Source organism: Hyperoodon ampullatus, assembly GCF_949752795.1.
Source record: "Hyperoodon ampullatus genome assembly, chromosome: 4".
Classification (NCBI taxonomy): Eukaryota; Metazoa; Chordata; class Mammalia; order Artiodactyla; family Ziphiidae; genus Hyperoodon; species Hyperoodon ampullatus.
In genome coordinates this window covers 99710681-99729610 of record NC_136917.1, presented here as the reverse complement: position 1 = coordinate 99729610, position 18930 = coordinate 99710681, and the positions used below count along the sequence as shown (strand labels likewise).

The window sequence follows — 18930 nt, the reverse complement described above, 5'->3', positions numbered from 1 at the left end:
CAAGGTAAGGATGTAATTAAGCCTAGTATCATCTAATGCAGATCTCAAATAATACTCTTGGACTATATGCCCTTCCTTTGAAAGTAAATTTGGCTTATTTTACTGATATGCTGCTTCTGTCTTCTGTTTAAGCGTCTTCAAAGCAGTGCCTTACCATGTTGGGCGGGGTCATTACAGTTTAGTAGGATTCCTAAATTGCTAAAGTTTAAACTTCATGTAGACACCTTGTGGAGTCATGATACCATATCTTCACTATTAGCCTTTTCTGATTTTAGAAGCTTTCATGGAACCTGAAGAATTACTTGTTCTGATTTTTTTTTTTTCCAGATTCAACATCAAAAATCAGGGAGAAACTGTAAGATTAAATGATGACTACATTTATCAAAGACTGTATCTTAAATTCTTTTAAAGGGAGTTCACTACTGTGTGATTAAATTGAGAATTGTTTTCTTTTATTATAATACACCTGGAAAAAATTCCCTTCTAAATATTACTATTTACAGCATTAATTCAGATGTAAGCAGCCAGTTGTCTACTGAGAGAATTCTGAGCAAAAGTGTCTTGCCACTGTTGTCCAGAGCATATTATTTTGCACCTCTTCTGTGAAGGTGAGGAAAATGGCTTCTTGTAAGTTACTGTTTTAAGTAGTACAATTCAAAATACAATATTTTAACAATTGTTTTATATAAATACATTGGATACCTACATCATAACTACAGTACACTGGTGAGTATCACATCACTGTGTCTTTTTGGGTAGATTTCTCACTTGCTTGTCAGTGTTGTTGTCACAGTCACTGAGAAGTCCAAGTACATGTGTGTTCTTTGTATTAGCATCATAGTGCCAGAAGAATGGATGGTGTGTACCTGGTAACCCACCCTATAAGAGTTAGTATGCCTGATTCTTGGTTAAATTATCAAATGCTGGATGTTTCATGATATCCCCCCAAAAGTTTTTCTCTATTATATCTGAAAATGCTTTTTTCCATCCTACAGGGAAATTTAAAAGGTAATGTTCAGCAACTTCAAACAAATAAGACCGAATACCGCATTGATCTGTTTTAAAACTACTTCTAAAAACATACATAGTATTTTACTTTTCTGGGTGAGTTACCATGTGCTTCAGAGACCTTCCTATGGTTTGCTAGGTCTCTGTGTTAGTGAAATCTGAACTTTATAAGAGTTCCAGGACAAAGGGAAGGGGTAGGTATACCATTGTGTAAGGTTGCAGAGTTTATTAGTTCTTGACATCAATAAATTGTTTTCCATGGTTTCAATATTACAAGTTATACAAAGATTTTGACTTGTAATTGTCATAATCAGTACTGTAGGAAGAATGTTTTGCAGAAATAATGTAGAGTTTAGTTTTAAGGTTTCCAGTATTCTGAGTAGCTTTATTAAAAGAACATCTCTGAACTTGGGACAGATCTTGGCATTTCCTTCCCCCTCACCTCTCTGCTGTTGTCCAGCTGTCTTTGTAATTACTCTTGACTGTTGTCTCAGATGTGTCTTCAGTCATCAAGAGACAATTAAAAGTGGTTGGGGCCAGGGGCGCACCTTTCTCTATGCAGTTAGCATTTCCTAACTTACCGTTTGAACTCTGGCAAAGTAAAATGCCTCAAGTTGACTCGTGTCATTTTGAAGCTTGTCTTTGACCAAAATGGGGAACTAAGCCTATATTAGCATCTTGCCTCACTGGTAGCACTAACAACCTCACTCAGCCAGGTCTCCTCAGATGCATTTATTTATTCCCGAGAAAATGAGAGGTGGTTTGTAGGTTCACTCATTGACTCTCAGGTTGGTCATTCCTTTTCTCTTTTGAAAGACCATTGAAGAATCTACAGCAGGGGAGAATTACGTTGCAATTTTATTTTTGCTACAAGCTGAAAAACCTTTGGCACAGCTACTTACCTATTTCTGTTTTTCTTAATACAAATAGAGCCTTCAGCTTAATCTACTAACACCATTAATTGAGTAGAGCAGAAGAGCAGTGCCATTTTGTTACCTTTTTTTAAAATGGAGTCATAATTTTTCAGTGGCATTTGGAGACACAACCATCATATACATTAAAAAAAAAAAAAAAACCTGTCTACAAAAATACTGCTTGTGCATGCAACAGAACACTTTTTGTTGTTACCAGTTCAGAATGTGAAGGAATAGCCCAATAAATTGAAACTCATTTGAAACCAATTTGAATGATTTGATGCATCTCCCCTGACGTTTTTTGTTTTTTGGTTCTTAACCCCAGATCCCTTTGGAAAAGCACAGATAGAAACATTAAATTCCAGCAAACCTTTCACAGTGTTGTTAGTTTCTATAGCATGTGACCATTTTGGACATTTAATGGTTTTTATCTGCATAGTATTCTTACATGATGAGAAATTTTCTTTGGTATTTCTTAAATCTCAGCGATTCAGCTGGAATAAGTCTTATGATGTGACTGCCACTGTACAAATGTAGAAACTGAGGCAGAAGAGGTAACAGTTTCACCAGAAAAAAAGGATGTTTTATATTTTTTTCTTTCAGTGAGTTAACTAACACCAGTCATCCTGGGAAGGAGAATTATAATCCAAAGGAATGACACTATTGTAAGTATTCTTTTCATTATTTTTTATGTGGTTTTAATTCATACTTGACCAAGCAATTAGAAAAGGCTGATTCTAGACACTAATCAAACAAATGAATAGGCATCTGTACACAAATACACACACACACTCACACTTGACATTTAAAGCCCCAGAATTTAAGCATTAATTTAATAATAAACAGGCTTTTGCAAGAAGTATAATGGTGGCTCTCTTTACTTGTATTTCTGGAAAAGCAGCTGCCTTTTATATTTTGATTTGTTTTTAACGTTGAGTACAAAACTCAAAAATAAGCATTTAGGCATATTTAACTAGGAATAAACTGAAATTAAAGCCTTTGAGTAAGACCTGTTAATACAGAAGCAGACTCCTTTCAGCGTTAGAGACATTTAGATATTGAGATCAAAATGGGAATATGGTCCCTGGATAAGAGAACTTACTACTAAATTTTTCTTCACTTTTTTTTTTTTTTTTTTTTTTTTTTTTTTTTTTTTTTTTTTTTTTGCTATATGCGGGCCTCTCAGTGTTGTGGCCTCTCCTGTTGCGGAGCACGGGCTCCGGACGCGCAGGCTCAGCGGCCATGGCTCACGGGCCCAGCCGCTCCACGGCATGTGGGATCCTCCCAGACCAGGGCACGAACCCGTGTCCCCTGCATCGGCAGGCGGACTCCCAACCACTGCGCCACCAGGGAAGCCCTTTTCTTCACTTTTAAATAACACAATAAAATTCTATAAAAGATACTTTCAGAAACATATCAATTAAAATTTGCTCTTACTATACTTTAACTCCAGATTTGATTCTAATATGCTATCATTGGTTTGACCATTGCCTATGACAGGGCAAGTCATATAGTTGGTACTCAATAAATATATCACAGAGCAAAGTCACTTAAAGAATCTTTCAATTCAGATTATCCTAGTGTATAGAATGATTCAAAATTAATTTGGAATCCTGACAGCACCTATCAATTTGAGTCTGTGGAACAGTACCAAAATAAACAAGAAGTACCATGTTCTTTTTATAAATGGACAAAGTTCTAAATATGCATTTCTTATAAATTACCACAATTAGTGGCAATAATAGTAGTCTGGATAATGAATGACCTTCAGTGAATTTACTCACTAAAGGATATTGAGGAATATATTTCATAGTTCATATGACTACTGTATATAGCAGTCCAAATAGGTGTTAGAGTGACATCCAGTCTCTTAACATATCTTAAAATATTTATGTGTTTACAAACCTCTCAAAAACAAATCAAGCAGCTTTCAAAAGGCAAAATTGTGCCTTCGTGAGAAGGAGAAAGAACTGGTTAAAGTTCTGTTATTCACAGTCTCTTGTTTTCAGTCTGTGAGTGCAGTAGTTTGTAAAAGCAATGAAGATTCCCCTGAATATCACTTTCATGCCTCAAGATAGTTCTTACTCCTCTAGCAGTGTCACTGGATACTCACCCCTGCAAGGTGCTGCGTTTTATACAGCACGCAAGGTTTCAGGGAAAGCCTTTTTTCTTCCAAACCAAACCTGGGTTTCTTTAAGTAAAATATTATTTATATGAGACCAAAAAAAAAAGTACTGATTATTTTTAGAAAAGATTATTTTTTTATTTAATGCAGTGAATAGTCAACCTTACCATTGAACTAAACATCTGAAATTTGATAGCATGAAACAGAAATTAGTCATCTGTTAATGGTTGCTATCCACTAGGTACATCTGAGGTGTTAGAATATCAGGCTTGTAGACATTTGAGTAGACAATGTCAGCACGGAACACAAATCTCACACAAAGTATAATCAAAAGTTATTTCAAACAATTATTCCATCAGTAAACTTCCTGTAGCAACATCAACTTCATGAAGTATTACGTGTGTCTTAACAAACAATGATGGTATGCGGATGTAAGCATGTCATTATAAACATGATGCACTAAATAGAGCATATTGAGGTCAAAGCCTTTCTGTAGAAAGGGAATTTAATTGACATTCTTTCAAGCATAGTGTATAAACAGATCAAAATAGTTTTATCATAAGAAACAGTATTTAACAACATAGCTTTAAAATAAAAATACTTTAAAAATCAGCTTTGATGAGATTAAATTTATTTTTAAAGAATCTTTCTATAGAGTGAAATATATATTTCTCGCTTCTGGCTTTTCTACATTTTTCCAGCATGACCCCTACCTTCACCCTATCCCAGTCCATTGTTAATAAAGTAGTGCAAAACACTGCAGCAATTTCAACCAAGCTTAATCCCCTACCAAGTCAGGGAAGCAAGACATTCTTACCAAATTCTCTCTAGAGGTATACTCCCTTGATATACCAGGAAGTTAGGTACAAAAACTATATGAGAGTCGGGAATGCAATTTTTAAGTATAGATTCTATGGTAAGTAGTGAAACATTTTCAAAGGCAAACTCGCCCTCCCCATAAGCAGTTTATTTTACAAAATAGGTTTTCATGCATTCATATTTTCAAGAATGATTTTTTTTCTATAAATGAATGTAATGAAACACCGGCATATCACTTAGCACACTGCATTCTCCTCTATGTTAAAATTCACACTAATAACAAAAATCATAATATGCATATTAAAGCAGTTCAGTAACCTAATAAGAAAGTAGATACATTTTTTTTTCTGTGAGAACACTTGAGTATTAAATAATTTTAGATGCACAGAGGCATAATCTGACACCAAAAGCAATGTGGATTTAATTTGCTAGATTTTTGACAACTGAACTGGGTTGCTAATTTGCTAACTTGGCACAAATTAATAGTGATTGGTATAAAAATCCTTATAGGCAATCATCATTTATAAACCTGGCAGTATTTTTTGTGTAGTCCTGTAGAGATTTTAAGGTTTTAGATGGAATGATAGAAGATCTGGAAATTTTCTTTGTAGGATTTCAGTGTGTGGAAGATTCTCTTGAGGAGGTGAATATACCTTCACTCATTAGCTTAAAGTCAGCCTAGTCATATCTAAATAATTTGCACAGGAATGAATATCAGGATCCGAATCTATGGTAAGTTGTAATGCATCTGTTCCATTATTTAGGTTCTGGGATCCCTCCTCCCTTGTGAAATGTATAAAACATAGAAAACTGTAATGGATTACTTTTCAGACAAAAAATAGTCACATTAAAAAAAAACTTTAAAATCAAATTGACATTTACATTTTATGTAGATTTAATCAGCGCACAGCTGAGCATTTAATATTCTAGTTCTTACACTTGTAATTAGAGAAATGTGTATCTCCCAGTGTTACCATTCTTACATTTGTTGTTCCAATGTGTTATATTATTATCCACAGCTAACAAGGCTTTCACGCAGCAATAGCTAAACCTTTATCAAATTGATTCTGTACAATGGAAGTATATTTTCAAAGACATATGCCTTTGTACACTATTTACAAATTCTCTCAATCATGGTAAAATCGCAAAATAAATAAAAAACAGAAAGAAAGGAAATGTGGCTCAGGCTGAAGGCTTTTCCTTTTATCTTCCCAAACAGATGCTCGTCTCCTCAGTGCTGGGAGCTGGCTAGCCAAGATTGTTTTTCTTCCTTTTACATGGGCTATGAGAAGGATCTGGTTTCAGTTCTTGGTATTGCACCTGTTTAAACAGAGTTCAGAGAAAGGCTGGTCAGGTGGCCACTTTCTGGCAAAGGAAGGAAAAGCAAAGGAATTGAGAGACTATGCTTGGGGAAAAAGAAAGTGCTCGCTCTGGAAGCAGTATGCGATCTGCAGCTGGGATGCAGAAAACAATAGAATGATAGAGCAAAGAGTCAAGGGAAATCGTGCCAGAATCTACATGAGAGCCCTGATGTGAACTTTGGTAACAGGCTGAGGTCTCTATTGCCTATACCCAAGTAACATTAAAAGCAGAACCATCTCCATCTATTTTGAAGGGCCGAATAATGGTTCTCTATAATTTATTATGTGCTTGTTTAATATCAGCTTCATCTCCATCCAGCCCACTCTCATGTCTGATACCAAATCAAAAACTCAGCTGAAACAAAGGAAAAAGGTATTGCTCCAACCCAGCTTCAATAGTTTGATAAAAACATTTGTCATTTTACTCTGAAAATACTTAATGATCAATGGGCATTAATTAACCTCCAAGGCTTTCAAAGGATTGAGATATGCCCCAGTTCTCAAAAATCAGTTACTCTTTCCCCCTTCACTGATCTCTAAAACAGACATCTTTAAAACTCACTTAATTCGTGCCATTTATTTAAGGAAGTGTTTTTCTCAATGTCTGCTGGCATACTTTGCTTTCACCATCTAATATTCCTAATTCCTCCTTCAGGTGATGGTGACTTCCCTTCACAAACTCCAGCTGAACCCTGGGGGAGGACTGTCCCCCTGACACCCTGGTAGGTTCTCTATGCAATGGCCTCTCATTCCCCAATCTTCTCTGTAAGTAGTTCTAGGATAACACCCCAACTGGGCTAATTCCTGAATGGCAAAATCTTCTACAGGCTTTATTAGCTTTACTTAGCTCTTCTAAAACCTTCAAAATTAAATGGATATAAAAGTTAAAACCCAATGCCACACTACATTAAAATGATACAGGCATACCTTAGAGATATAGCATGTTTGTTTCCAGGCCACTGCAGTAAAGCAAATATTGCAATAAAGCAAGTCACATGAATATTTTGGTTTCCCAGTGCATATGAAAGTTCTGTTTATGGTATACTGAAGTCTTAAGTGTGCAATAGCATTATATCTAAAACAGCAATACCTTAATTTAAAAGTGCTTTATTGCTAAAAAAATGCTAACCATCATCTGAGCCTTCAGCAAGTATTAATCTTTTTACAATAGTAACATGAATGATCAATGATCATAGGCCACCATAACAAATATAATAATAATGAAAAAGTTCAGAACGTTTCAAGAATTACCAAAATGTGACACACAGACCCAGAGTGAGCAAATGCTGTTGGAAAAAATTGTTCCAATAGACTTGCTCAATGCGAGGTTGCCACAAACCTTCAACGTGTAAAAAAAAAAAAAAAAAGAAAAAAAAAAGATCAGTGAAGCACGATAAAATGAGCTATGCCTGTAGTTATAATAATGAAACCTACATACCACTTGCACATCTGAAGGGACTCTGGAAAGGAAGTCAAGTAGTTCATTATTATCAATTGCATATGGACTCCGCAGCTTTTTTGTAAATTTATTGATGCCTGAAAAAGTGACAGATCAAACATTGAAATCTATAAAGTTTGGAGTTCAAATACACATTTCTGGCAGAAGTGTTGTGGTGATTTAAAGATCTAGATTAAGCTGCCTTTATTTCAGCCTTGACTGAATGAACCAGTAAACCCAGTTTTCTTCCTTCCTTCCTTCCTTTCCTTCCTTCCTTCCTCCCTCCCTCCCTCTTTCCCTCCTTTCCACCTTCCCAACTCCATGGCTGTTCTGTTTTTCTCTTTGTACTTCAGTGGCTTCTTCCCAGCAGGAAAGGCTTTCTATTTGGGAAACAAAAGGCACCTGGCAAGAATGATCAATGACCTATCTTGCCTTTCCCCTCAGTGTTACAGTACTTAGAAGCTTTGCTTTAATGTTTCATCTATGATGAAACTTGTCTCCCTACATTTTGGATTGGGATTGTTTTTAAGGCAAGAAATCTGACTGACTTGTTCCCCCTTTTCAAAAGATACACTTTTTTTCTTCAGTGGTGGGGAGGTGTTGTTATTATGCAAACTAACCTGGGTTTTTGCTTTTTTTGTTTTAATTTCAAAATGACCTGGAATTTGGAAGGGTTTAACCACCAGCTTTAAAAAAATAAAAAGCTTTGAAGATGGCGACATATAAGGATCCCAAACACATCTCTTCCCACCAACATGCTGGATCTACAGCTACATATGGAACAGCTGCCTCTGAAAATAACCTAAAAATTGGCTGAGTGAGTCTACACACCGGCAATCGTGAGAAGGCCCACATCGAAGCAGGTAGGAGAGGCAGGGACACAACCACACCATAAACACCACCCCTAGCCTGAGAACCCACAATCAGGAGGGACTTCTCTCTGAGCAGTGAGGGTTTGAACCCCAAATCAGGCTTCCCCAACTTTTAAGAATTGCACCTGGAGAGATGAGCCCCCAAAACATCAAGATTTTTTTCTTTTTCTACTTTTGAGAAATAATTGACATACAAGTTTAAGGTATACAGCATGATGGTTTGATGTACACATATAGTGAAATGATTACCACAGTAGATTTAGCTAATATCCATCATCTCGTATAGATAAAAGAAAAAATTTTTTTCTCTTTTTCTGTGAGTTTGATGTTTGGGCTTTTCAGGGGTTTTATTTTTGCTTTTTTTTTTTTTTTTTTTTTCAATTCCACATATAAGTGAAATCATACAGTGTTTGTTTTTCTCTGACTTATTTCACTAACATAACACCTTCAAGGGCCATTCATGTTGCAAATGGCAGGATTTCCTTGTTTTTTTATGGTGAATAATATTTCATTGTATACCACTTCTTTATCCATTCATCCATCAGTGGACACTTAGATTGTTCCCATGTCTTGGTTATTGTAAATAATGCTGCTATGAACATGGGGGTGCAGATATCTTTTGGAGTTAGTCTTTTTGTTTCCCTTGGATAAATTCCCAGAAGTGTAATTGCTGGATCATATGGTAGTTCTATATTTATTTTTTTAAGGCCTCTCCATACTGTTCTCCATAGTGGCTGTACCAATTTACATTCCCACCAACAGTGTACAAGGTTCCCTTTCCTCTGCATCCATACCAGCATTTGTTATCTTTTTGATGATGGCCACTCTAACAAGCATGAGGTGCTATTATCTCATTGTGGTTTTAATTTGCATTTCCTTAATGACTAGGGTTATTGAGCATCTTTTCATGGATCTGTTGGCCATTTGTATATCTTCTTTGGAAAAATGTCTATTCAGGTCCCTTGCCCATTTTTAATTTTTTTTGTTATTGGATTGTATGAGTTCTTTATATATGTTGGATATTAGCCCCTTATCAGATATATGGTTTGCAAATATTTTTTCCCATTCTGTAGATTGTCTTTTCACTTTGTTAATGGTTTTTTTTTTTTTTGCTGTGCAGAAGCTTTTTGGCTCGATACAGTCCCAGTTGTTTATTTTTAATTTTGTTGTTGTGTTTTTCAAGAAATCATTACCAAGACCCATGTCAAAGAACTGTTTTCTTCCTTTTTTTTTTTTTTTTTTTTTTGCAGTACACGGCCCTCTCACTGTTGTGGCCTCTCCCGTTGCGGAGCACAGGCTCCGGACGCGCAGGCTCAGTGGCCATGGCTCACGGGCCTAGCCGCACCACGGCATGTGGGATCTTTCCGGACCGGGGCATGAACCCATGTCCCCTGCATCGGCAGGCGGACTCTCAACCACTGCGCCACCAGGGACACCCTCAAAGAACTTTTTAAAAAATGTTTTCTTCTAGAAGTTTCATGGTTTCAGGTCTTACAATCCATTTCAAGTTATTTTTTGTGACTGGTGTAACATAGGGGTCAAGTTTCATTCTTTTACATGTGACTATCCAGTTTTCCTAGCACCATTTATTGAAAAGACTATCTTTTCTCATTGAGTATTCTTAGCTCCCTTGTCAAATATTAATTTACCATATATGCTTGGGTTTATTTCTGGGCTCTCAATTCTGTTCTATTAATTAGTCTATTTGTCTCAAAACATCTAGCTTCCAAAACCAACTTGTGTGTTCAGACTCACTCTCCCCAGGGCCCAGCATGGAAGCAGCTGATCCAGGGGCAACCAGATTTTGTGTGGGAAAGGATCTTTTGCTTGTCATGAGGGGAAGGCATCTGATGCAAAACATATTCAGGGGCCTACCTGGGTACTCTTCAGGGACAGAGACTGGCAGCCACCATCTTTTTTTTTCTTTTCTGGCAGGAACCATCTCTCCCTGACTGCCTCGGTCCAGCCATTTGGTACCATCTTCATGCTCTCCCTCTGCCATGTTCCAGAGCACCAGTATCTCCCCGAAGGGAGCTTTCACATACATCTGGTGCTGAGGTTTTACATCTATGAGGCAGTTCAAGATAGTGACCTAGGATGATTGTGAACTCACCTCTTCCCATGGACACACCGACTCTACAGCTACATACGGAACAATTTCCGGTAAAAAAAAACCAAAAAACACCCCCCTGAAAACTAGCTGAGCACCTCCTTCATGTGGGGCAAATGAGAAAAAGGCTACATTCAAGTGGATAGGAGATGCTGAGAATCTCACCATAAACCCCACCCCTAGTTCAGCTACCCACCATCAGGAGGAAACTCACAAACCCGGAGCTTCTCCCTGAGTAGCCAAGAGTTTGTACACCACATAAGGCACCTCAGCTTTTAAGACCTGCACCTGAAAGTTGAGCCCTCAAGGCATCTGGCTTTGAAAGTCAATGGGCTTGCATCCATGAGACCCAAAGTGCTATAGTGAAAGGAGAATGGCTCTTAAAGAGCTCATAAGCACTCGCTCACCCCAGGGCCCAGCATAGAGGCAGCTGTTTGAAAGGTGCCCAGGTTTTATGTGAAGAAAATTCATTTCCTAATCTTAAAAGAGTTGGCTGGAGAGGCAGGGGCCTGCTGGGATACTATCTGGGGACAGAAGCTGGTGGGCCCCATTTTTGAGCTCTCCCTCTACTGCACTTCAGAGCACCAGTATCTCCTGGAGGGAAGCTTTTACCCACGTCTCGTGTTCTGGGTTTTGTGGCTGCCACCAGGGGGTACTCCTTGATTGCTTGGCTCTGGAGGCCAGGGGACTGGTGCTCCTGGGTCCCCTGGAGCTACAACATTCGAGAGACAGTTCTTGGCAGGCTACCACCCCCAGGGCACTAGACAGCAGACTGAAACACCCCAGTCTTTCCAAGAAAGAGCGCTATTTGCTTGCCCAGGAGCTTTGGCCTGAGGGGCAGGAATCTGCTCTGGCACACTTCTAGGAGCCTATGGAAGTGTTCTCAGGGAACAGAGGCCAACGGAGGCTGGTGGATGCAATCTTTGCATTCTCTCTGTGCCTTGCTCTAGCTTGCCAGTATCTCCCAGAACCTCGGCTGGTGCCCCAATTTTTGCAACTGCTCTCAGGAGACACCTCTACATTGCCTAGTTCTGGTGGCCAGAGGGGCTTATGTTTGCAGGTCCCAAAGGACTGTAACCAATAGAGAAAGAGGTCTTAAACAGCTAACACCCTCAGGGCACAGCAAGAAGTAACAGACCAAGGAGCTCAATCTCTCTGTGAAACGGGCCTATAATTTTATCATGGCAGGCTTCTAATTAAACACACATCTAAGGGCTGACTGTAAACCCTTCCAGACACCTCAGAGAGGAGCTCTTACACATGTCTGGTGCCCCAGTTTTTGCAGCTGCCACCCAGGGGATGCCCCTTGACTGCCTGACTCTGGTGGTCAGGGGCGCTGGTGTTCCTGAGTCTCAGGACTGTAACAATCAAGAGATAGTTCTCTGCAAGGTACCACCACCAGGGCACTGCACAAACAGGAGACTGAAACACACCCCAGTCTTTCTATGAAAGAGGCCTATTTGCTTGTCCTGGAGCTTTGGCCTGAGGGGCAGCTTTCAGGTTTGGCACACATCTAGGGGCCTATGCAGGTGCTCTCAGGGGACACAGGCCAGGGGATGCTATCTTTGCACTCTCCCTCTGCTTCACCACAGCTTATCAGTATCTCCCAGAAAGGAGCTTATAAACTCATCCAAAGCCCTGATTTTTGTGACTCTCACCCAGGGGACACCTCCAGATCATCTGTCTCTGGTGGCCAGCTGGGCTTACACTTGCAATCCCACTGTATATATCTGCATAATTTAAAAGCTGCTGCCTAAGGGAATGACTTTCAATTAGCCTGAATCTAGGTGCTGCCTGAGATCCTCCTGTTTGAGACACTGACAGGTCTTCACACATCCTCAACTACTGAGGGAGGGCTATTAAAAATAAAATAGGTTTGGACTTCCCTGGTGGCACAGTGGTTAAGAATCCGCCTGCCAATGCAGGGGACATGGGTTCGAGCCCTAGTCCGGGAAGATCCCACATGCCACAGAGCAACTAAGCCCGTGTGCCACAACTACTGAGCCTGTGCTCTAGAGCCTGTGAGCCACAACTATTGAGCCCGTGTGCCACAACTACCGAAGCCCACACGCCCTAGAGCCCATGCTCCACAACAAGAGAAGCCACTGCTCTCTGCAGCTAGAGAAAGCCTGCATGCAGCAACAAAGACCCAACACAGCCAAAAATAAATAAATAAATAGAATAGAATAGAATAGGCTGCTTGGACAATCACAAAGGTTTGGGAGACAACTAAGAGCTAAGGCAAGGTTGAATGATAAGGTTCATCTCCTATGCAAGACCACTACTTCAAGACTAGGAGAGGTGGCTCTTTCATATAATGCATAGAAACCAACACAGAGATTCAAGCAAAATGAGGAAAATGTTTCAAATGAAAGAACAAGATAAACCTCAGGGAGAAAAACCTTAATGAAATGGAGATGTTATTTACCTGATAAGGAGTTCAAAGTCATGCTCATAAATATGCTCACCAAACTCAGGAGGGTATGGATGAACAAAGTGAGAAGTTCAACCAAGAGATAGAACATATAAGTACCAAATAGAAGTCACAGAGCTGAAGAATAAAATAATTGAACTGAAAAATACACTAGAGGAATTCAACAGCAGACTAGATGAAGAAGAAGAAAGGATTATTGAAAATCAGAACAGCAAAAAGAAAAAAATGACAAAAAGTGAAGATGGCTTAAGGGACTCATGGGGACAACATCAAGCATACTAACATTTGCATTATAGGGAGTCCCAGCAGGGGAAGAGAGAGAGAAAAGGGCAGAAAATGTATTTTAAGAAATAATGGCTGAAAACTTCCTTAATCTGGGGAAGAAAACAGACATACAGATCCAGGAAGCCCAGGGAGTTCCAAATACGAGAAACCCAAAGAAACCCACATCGACATATAATTAAAACGTGAAAAGTTAAGGACAAGAGTCATAAAAGCATCAAGAGATTAACAACTTGTTATGTACGTGAGAACCCCCAAAAGACTATAAGCAGATTTTTGAGGAGAAACTTTGCAGACTAGAAAGGAATGGCATAATATATTCAAAGTGCTGAAAGAAAAAAGACTTCCAAGCAAGAATACTCTACTCAGCTAACTTATCCTTCAGAACTGAAAAAGAGAGTTTTCCAGACAAGCAAAAGCTAAAAGAGTTTATCATTACTAAACTGCCTTATGACAAATGTTAAAGGGACTTCTTTAAGCCAAAAGAAAGTGTGCTATAAGTAGAAAACACATGCAAGTACAAATGTCACTAGTAAAGGTAAATATATACTAAACATAGTGGATTAATCATTTATAAAGCTAGTATGAAGATTATACAACAAATATAGTAAAAATAACTATAACTACAATATTTAGTTAAGGGATACACAACAATAAAAAGGTGTAAAATGTAACATATAAAATGGGGAAATAGAGTAAAAATTTAGAACGTTCAAATGCATTCAAACTTAAGTTCTTGGGACTTCCCTGGTGGTGCAGTGGTTAAGAATCCACCTGCCAATGCAGGGGACATGGGCTCAAGCCCTGGTCCAGGAAGATCCCACATGCCACAGAGCAGCTAAGCCCATGTGCCTAGAGCCCGTGCTCCACAACAAAGAGAAGCCACCACAATGAGAAGCCCATGCACTGCAACGAAGAGTAGCCCCCGCTCGCCACAACTAGAGAGAAAGCCCACATGCAGCAACAAAGACCCAACACAGCTAAAAAAAAAAAAAATTAAGTTTTTTTTAAAAAATTAAGTTCTTGTACATAAGCCTTGTGGTAACCACAAAATAAAGCAAGAGAAGAAAAGAACAGAGGAACTACAAAACAACCAGAAAACAATTAACAAAATGGCAGTAAGTACATACCTATCAATAATTACTTTAATGTAAATGAACTAAATTTTCCAGTCAAAATACATAAAGTGGCTGAATGGATTTAAAAAAAAAAGACCCTTCTATATTGCTGCCTATGAGAGATTAAGTCAGATGTAAGGACACACACGGACTAAACATGAAGGGATAGAAAAAGATATTCCATGCAAATGGAACTGAAAGAATTCAGGGGAAGCTATACTTACATAAGACAAATAGATTTTAAAACAATGCAAATTGGAAAGGAAGAAGTAAAACTCACTATTTGCAGATGACATGGTTTTTTATATAGAGAAAATTCTAAAGACTCCACCAAAAAACTGTTAGAACTAATAAATGAATTCAGTAAAGTTGCAGGATACAAAATCAATATACAAAAATCTGTTGCATTTCTATACACTAACAATGTACTATCAGAAAGAGAAATTAAAACAATCCCATCAAAAATAATAAAATACTTAGTAACAAATTTAACCCAGAAGATGAAAAACCTGTACACTGAAAACTGTAAGACACTGAGGAAAGAAATTGAAGAAGACACAAATAAATGGAAAGGTATTCCCTGCTCAAGGATTAAAAGAATTAATATTGTTAAAATGTTCATACTACCCACAGCCATCTTCAGTTTCAATACAATCCCTTTCAAAATTCCAATGGCATTTTTAACAGAAATAGAAACAATCCCAAAACTTGTATGGAACCACAAAAGACCCTGAATTGCAAAGAAATACTAAAACAGAAGAACAAACCTGGAGCCATCATGCTCCCTGATTTCAAACTATATTATAAACCTATAGTAATTAAAACAGTATTGTATTGGCATAAAAACAGATGACATAGATCAATGGAAGAGAATAGAGAGCCCAGAAATAAGCCCATGTATATATGGTCAATTTTTTTAAATAAATTTACTTTTGGCCGCATTGGGTCTCCGTTGCTGTGCATGGGCTTTCTCAATTTGTGGTGAGCAGGGGCTACTCTTATTACAGTGTGTGGGCTTCTCATTGCAGTGGCTTTTCTTGTTGTGGAGCACAGGCTCTAGGTACGCGGGCTGTAGAGCGCCGGCTCAGTAGTTGTGGCGCACGGGCTTAGTTGCTCCGCGGCATGTGGGATCTTTCCGGACCAGGACTCAAACCTGTGTCCCCTGCATTGGCAGGTGGATTCTTAACCAATGTGCCACCAGGGAAGTCCCTGGTCAATTAATTTACAACAAAGGAGCCAAGCATATACAATGGGGAAAGGACAGTCTCCTCATTAAATGATGTTGGGAAAATTGGACTGGCACAAGCAAAAGAATGAAGCTAGACCACTATCTTATACCACTTACAAAAATTATTACCGAAAACGTACTAAGTCTTGAATGTAAGACCTGAAACCACGAAGCTCCTAGAAGAAACTATAGGTGATAACCAAAGTAAAAATAAGTGGGACTGTGTCAAACTAAAAAGCTTCTGCACAGCAAAGAAAACCATCAACAAAACGAAAAGGCAACCTACAGAATGGGAGAAAATATTTGCAAATCATATCTGATAAGGGGCTAATATCCAAAATATAGTAAAAACTTATACAACTCAATTGTCAAAAATAACAATTAAAAAATGGGCAGAGGATCCGAATAGACATTTTTCCAAAGAAGACAGATGGCCAACGGATACATGAAAAGATGCTCAATATCACTAATCATCAGGGAAATGCAAATCCAAACCACAGTGAGATATCACCTCACACCTGTCAGAATGGCTGTATCATCAAAAAGTCTATAGATAATAAATGTTGGGGAGGGTGTGGAGAAAAGGGAACCCTTGTGAACTGCTGGTGGGAATGTAAATCGGTGCAACCACTACAGAAAAAGGTATGGAGGTTCCTCAAAAAATTAAAAATAAAACTACCACTATGATCCTGTAATTTCACTTCTGGGTATTTATCTGAAGAAAACAAAAACACTAATTCAAAAATACATGTGCACCCCCATGTTCATTCAGCATTATTTATAATAGCAAAGACATGGAAACAACCTAAGTGTCCATTGATGGATGAATGGGTAGAAAAGTTATGGTATATATATGCACAATGGAATATTAGTCAGCCATCAAAAAGTTTGAAATCTTCCCATTTGTGATAACATGCATTGACCTCAAGGGCATTCATTATACTAAGTGAAATATGTCAGACAGAGAAAGACACATACTGCATATGATTTCACTTATATGTGGAATCCTTAAAAAAAACAAAAACAAAAATCAAGCTCATAGATACAGAGAACAGCCTGGTGGTTACCAGAGGCGGAGGAGTGGGAGGTGGGTAAGGGAGTCAAAAGGTACAAATTTCCAGCAATAAAGTGTCATGGGGATCTAACGTACAGCATGGTGACTCTAGTTAATACTGTACTGCACATTTGAAAGTGGCTAAAAGAGTAGATCTTAAAAGTTCTCATCACAAGAAAGAAAATATGTTTCCATTACTATATTTCTGGCATTGACATTTTTAGAAACCAATTTTCCTTTTAAATTATAAGAAATTTAAATTTAAGGCTTGCAAACAATGCTACTGTGATTGACTTACTTGGATCACTTCTTGGATTAAAATGGCCAAGAACCATTAAAAATGAGCCATACCTACCCGTGCTAAATTATTCAACAGTGAATCCTCTGTGCTACCTGAAGAGCAAATGTGGATGGGGGCAAACACAGATGAATTTGGAGCTATTATACAAAAAACAAAACAAAACCCCCAAATTTAATGAGGTAGAAATGTCAAAATAATGTATAAAACTAGAAGTACCTATTCTACATATTCTATGGAATAATGTAGAATTTCAATTGGATAAGTCTACTGTTTTAAATTTATATTGCAGTTAATAAATTACCAAGCATATTCACATAAAAATACATAAATAGCTTTTTTTGAAATCAGAGTGGTAAAAACTGGGTCACAAACTGGAGCATCTTGGCTCTTCTTCAGGGAGTTCAGCAGAATAAACTAATGCAATTATGATTTGGTCCCTGTCTCCCCATGTGAGACTCATGTCTTAAATTTCTATTTAATATTTCAGCAATCGCCTACCACTAAAGGAATACTGTTCTTTGTTTTACTTTATTTGATGAAACAAGAGACCCAAACACATTCTCTGCAAATTACGTTTAAGACAGCTTGCCAGTGAGGCCAACCCAGATTACACAGCCAGATGCCTGCCGTGGGCTCCAGTTTCTGAGAACCTGGGGAAAGGAAACCCGGAGTTCCCCACCTATCACAACTGAGATGGCAGGTCTGACCCTAAGTAGGTTAGAGGTAATAAACTGCCACACCTACCGCCCTACCTTAATTCCTTCAATAAAACAGCACCTGTTTTAAATATCAGAGGAAGGAAAGGAATGAAAGAGCATACAATAGTGACGCAAGAACATGGTGGAAATGCCTCTTCCCTTGTATAGTGAAAGCACTGTCTTAGTTGAAACTGTTTCTTTAAATGATAGAAATTAAGGCAGGAAAACATAATCATCCTTCCCTTCACCCTCCACTCCCTACCCAAGATGTAAAGGTAATGATAGTGATGATAAGGGGCAAGAGGTCGTGCTCAAGACATGACAAGATATGCCAAAAAGAATAGCGAGGTAAGGATTTTTAAACTGGAGGGCTTGGAGACATCAGACCCTTTTTCATTTTATTCCAGGATATTTCTTTAAAAGCCTTAAGAAGAAAAGAACAAAACATTCCTTTTCATCTTTTTGCTTTCAGTGTAAGCACATGTGTTCTGAAATTAAAACCCATTTTGGTTCTTTGCATTTTGTATAAGTTTAGCAGTCTCAGGTGTAATGCAGGCCAGGGGCAATAGAGAATTCTACTCCTACCCAGTCTTGTTTATATATATATATGTATATATCATTAATGTAGTTTTATGTTAGTTGGTCTTGGAGACTGAAAATTGAGTTTTCCAAACAATTGTGTCAGATAAGAGAAAGAAAAAAACCCCAAAAACCCCCAAACTATGAAGAATGCTGAAAGTACCACCTAAGTATAGTCTAGGTACATAGGAACTGTTTGCATGAAGCATAATTGCATTAGAAATTAGGACCCCCAAATATCACCTTTAAAGTGGGTTTTAACAAGAAGCATTCTTGTTTAGTACACATAAAGCAGGTTTTTTTGTTCCCAAGCAGCCTGCCAATGCCAAGGACCCTTTTCCTGCTTCCTTAAAGGTGACCTCTTAAACAGGCAGCCATATATAGTACCATGTTTATGGACATTTCCGTAAGATAAAGTACCACAGCACAAAAGCATATTGTCCTAAATGCACCATATGGATCAAAATGCCTCTGTTTATGTATAAATGGTGGAAATAAATCAGAGTGATATCTAGACAAAGCTACACTTTGATATATGAAGAATCTGCACAACTACATGTTTATAGTATGATGGAGCCTATGGTGCCAG

General features: G+C 38.2%; 1 protein-coding gene across 14 annotated transcripts in view; it reads right to left on the bottom strand.

Annotated features, from left to right (window-relative positions):
• Positions 1 to 6114: 6114 nt before the first annotated feature.
• MCTP1 (multiple C2 and transmembrane domain containing 1) overlaps positions 6115 to 18930 on the bottom strand; it is a gene marked incomplete at both ends in the record, with an annotated part of 539514 nt that continues 526698 nt past the window's right edge. For all 14 annotated transcript variants that reach the window (XM_079702735.1, XM_079702743.1, XM_079702744.1 and 11 more), the window contains 2 exons: positions 6115 to 6186; positions 7666 to 7763. In XM_079702735.1, the coding sequence (XP_079558861.1) occupies positions 6115 to 6186; positions 7666 to 7763 (170 nt within the window). The remainder of the gene's footprint in view (positions 6187 to 7665; positions 7764 to 18930) is intronic.